Raw genomic sequence first — 4,118 nt, 5'->3', positions numbered from 1 at the left:
TTCATTAAACCATAGAAAAACATATCATATCCGAGCAGAAAGAAATTTACATGATCGAGGGACCCTAAGGAAAAATATGAGTGAGATAATCTATACAAAAACTTTAATAAAATACTAAAAATTATATTGAATTATAAATTCATGGTTTTTTCGAATGCTTGGTTGCATTATTTAAGTCTAAACATAACATGTTGTTTTCATATTTTAGTACTCCACGTTGATAAAGAAAAACCCAAAATAATCAACAATAAAATGACAAACATTTAAATATGAGAAATATTCGGAAATTAAAGGCAAAACAAAGTCATCAAAATTAAGAAATTTTTGTAGAAAAATTTCCTTTGTGATTAAAATTAAATCAAACATAATCAATATGATGATGATTGTTACTTTGACTACAGAAGATTTAATTTTGAAGCAGCCCTCGATCAGCCCTTCCAGATTCATTTTCCCCACAAATGCTTAGTGTTTTATAAAACATAGCGTTCAAATCGTAGGTTTTTGTCCTGTCATAATATAGCGCATAGCGCAAACTATTCATGAACAACAATTATTTAATAAAAAAATAAAAAAAATACTTATATACAAGTGAATAAGTGAGATAATTTGCCATGCATGAAACCATAATAATTGGTCATTACATGTCAAAATATAGTTTCAACATCCATATAGATCTTTTCCACATCAACAAGACCCAACTTTGCTTGTCAAGGCCTTCAATTTTAGTGAAATATAATGATTATGAACCTTAAGTTTTTTTCCAAATAGCGCACGCTATTTGCGCTAATAACGCACGTTATTTGTGCTAATAGTGCACGCTATTTGCGATAATGATCTATTCTTGCGCTAATAGCGCACACTATTTGCACTATAGTGTTGTTTTCCTGAGAATAACGTGCGTCATTTGTGCAAAACGCTAAAATATTAGCGCTAAACCTTAAAAATGCACAATTCCACGCTATTTAAAACACCACAAATGTTACCTGATAATTCAATCAAATCAGGATAAACATGCAATCTAAAATATTCAATCAAATAATCATTAAGTGCATATTTTATGTTACAAGTTTTGTCGATCCAATAAAATAACTCAAAATCAATAAAAATGTACAAATGGGAATTCTATTACATACAAAATAATAGTGTCTTAACATGCACAATAAAGAATCACTACAGTGAAGGGGATAGGGTCATATCATCATCAATCGGATTTGAAAGAGAAGAGGGAGGCTGGGATAGTACAGTCGTCATCAAAATTTGAACCTGTTGACGAAGAACATCGAGCTCTTGGCGTAGTGCTTTATTATCCTTTTCCAGAGCTTCACATCTTGCGGAGATAGAATCACCCTCTACAGTTGCAAGAGCAGCCTCGGCAATGGCGGTAGCAGCATTAGCACGAGTAGTCGCTCCATCAATAACTGTTGATTTTCTTGTGCGTGCACCCCGACTGGAACGACTTGACATGACATCTGGGAAGGTAACATATGCCTGCGAACCGATGCCATATACCCGTTGTTTTTTTACCCCGCCAGCCACATCCACATACATATCATCGATGGCCTCAATAGTTGGGGATTGTGGCATCCCGTCCTCAGTGGTAGGTTGGGAAGCCTCATCAAACCTCGCCTTCATCCTCTCCTACAAATAACCAAGTAAAGCAATTATTTGTTTTATTTTCAATTATATAACATCCCTATGAATCAAGTTATTAACATATCAAACGATATTACCATTCACACCTTTCTATTCCAAATATCATCACGTCAAAAAAACTAAAAGTAGCTCAAAACTCAAGAAACAAAAATTAAACTTTGCAACTTCCAACTATAGTATTCAACCAAGTGAAATTATGTATATATGGGCCAATTAAGTTTATGCTTGGGAAAAAAAATTTAAAGTAGTCTAAAAACAAGAATAAAGTGGGTTGCATCTGACACCACAAAAATTTCATATTTATTCCCAAACTCTTGAAATCACACTCCCATTGTTATGCCTATCTACACCAAAATTGATCACAATCTCCAATCCATAAAATCTCCTCTCAATTCTCAAAATACAGTAAAATAAAACCCATAATATATAAACATATCTTTTTCATTAAACCATCGAAAAACATATAATCTCGAAGCATAATGAATGATCAAATGATGAGGGGAACACTAAGGCAAAATATGAGTGAGATAATCTAGACAAAAACATTAATAAAATTAAAAAAATTATATTGATTTATAAATTCATGATTTTTTCAAATGCTTGGCTGCATTATTGAAGTCTAAACATGACATGTTATTTTCATAACTTACTCCACATTAATAAAGAAAAACCCAAAATAATCAACAATTAAATGACAAACATGTAAATATGAGAAATTTTCGGAAATTAAAGGCAAAACAAAGTCATCAAAATTAAGAAATTTTTGTAGAAACATTTCCTTTGTGATTAAAATTAAATCAAACATAATCAATATGAGGTTACCAACTATAACGATATTGTAAGAGATAATAACAATATTATTAAATTGCATAAACTCACATTTGTGGCGTGTGATTTAGCATCAACAAATGTCCCGTCCTTTTCGTGTGTTTTCTTGAAAAGGTCCCAACACGTGCCCTTGCGGTTCAAATCCGCGTTCTGCAACACAAATATTTTTGTAAGCATTAACTTGATCAATTATTGATGAAGTGAAATTAAAGTTTAACTTACCAATTGTATTGCATGCTCTACATATGAGCGAGATCCACCAATGTGTTTGGAAAGACCAGTACCCAGACCAGCTGGCTCACTACACCTGTTTCGTTTGCCGCACTCGGATTTTTTCTTCCAGTCGGGCTTACTCCAAATAGTTTTCCAATGCTCCCACACATCGACATCAACCCCTTGTGGAGGCTGAGGCTTCTTGCGCCAGTTACACAATGTTTTTTTGTATAAATCTGCCACAAGTGAATTCCAAGTTTTCTTAACGTCTGTGTCCAATCGAGGATCCCAACAATATTTTTCCTGCAATTCAAATTGTTAAAAATTTTAGTTGTTTAAAATTTTAAATTTATACGATTCAAATATACAATTATGTTTTTTTACCTCGAACTTCTTCCAGTAAAAGTCTCTCGTCTTTTCGTCCACAAACTTCCAGCTATGTCCTTGCAAGCATTGCAACTTTGCAAATTTGCGGGTAATGTAAGCTGAGACCCTATGGCTTTGTGGAAGAAACCTGTAAATTAAATTAAAATAATTAATTACGATTCATAAAGTGTCAAATTAAATATTCTGACATTACTTACTTTCCTCCACAGGGACGAATTTTTATCCTCTGTGATTCTTCCTCCGAAGATCGCGAGTTCATGTGATTAGATGATTCCTCAGTCATATCAACTTATGGTATAAGCTTAAATAAACAAACAATTTTCTAAAATCAATAAAAATATCACACAAATATTCATGCATACAGTACAAGAGGGAGAATCAACGTAAATAATTCATTCAATAAAGTTGACACAATACATATATATAATATAATCATCCTGAATATGCATATGATAAAAATTATTTGTTAGAAAATTAACATGCAGAAACTAGTTTCTTGGAATTAGAGTGGCTATGAAAAGATGTGAGCTAAGAAACAAACAACTTAAAAGTGTTAGATTATTAGAGAACACAAAGATAACATCATAATCTTTTGGCTTTATGTTAAATAAGAAACAATTAACTTAAAAGTGTAGATGACTAAAGAACACAAAGATAGCTAGCATAAGCATTTGGCTTTATGTAATACATGTATAAAATAATTTTTAACTTTTAAATTACTTGATTTAGTTTTGATATTCAACAAAATAAATAAGATGGAATTGATCCTTACAAAATTATGGATTAAATATAATATACACCTAGAACACATTCAAGAACCCACGTTTCTTATAATGTAGGTATTGACTACATCAAAAACTAGATGATTTAAGATGTATTATTATGCACTCATATCTATTTGGATAAGACAAATTTTATTACACAAGCCAAGAATCCCGTAATTAATATATTACCTAAACACAACATTGACTGTAAAATATGCAATGAATCAAAACAAAACAAATAATTATCATCACTTTTACCATCATCTGATAAAA

General features: G+C 31.7%; 1 protein-coding gene across 1 annotated transcript; it reads right to left on the bottom strand.

Annotated features, from left to right (window-relative positions):
* Positions 1–1,170: 1,170 nt before the first annotated feature.
* LOC140871438 (uncharacterized) lies at positions 1,171–3,364 on the bottom strand. The gene is made up of 5 exons (XM_073273946.1): positions 3,279–3,364; positions 3,079–3,208; positions 2,704–2,997; positions 2,533–2,631; positions 1,171–1,638 (listed from the first exon to the last, which is right to left on the bottom strand). The coding sequence occupies exons 1-5, from the start codon at positions 3,362–3,364 to the stop codon at positions 1,171–1,173; spliced, it is 1,077 nt and encodes a 358-aa protein (XP_073130047.1).
* Between the last annotated feature and the right edge of the window lie 754 nt (positions 3,365–4,118).

The sequence above is a fragment of the Henckelia pumila genome, unplaced genomic scaffold (genome assembly GCF_033568475.1).
Source record: "Henckelia pumila isolate YLH828 unplaced genomic scaffold, ASM3356847v2 CTG_461:::fragment_3, whole genome shotgun sequence".
Lineage (NCBI taxonomy): Eukaryota > Viridiplantae > Streptophyta > Magnoliopsida > Lamiales > Gesneriaceae > Henckelia > Henckelia pumila.
This window is presented reverse-complemented; position numbering and strand designations above follow the sequence as displayed.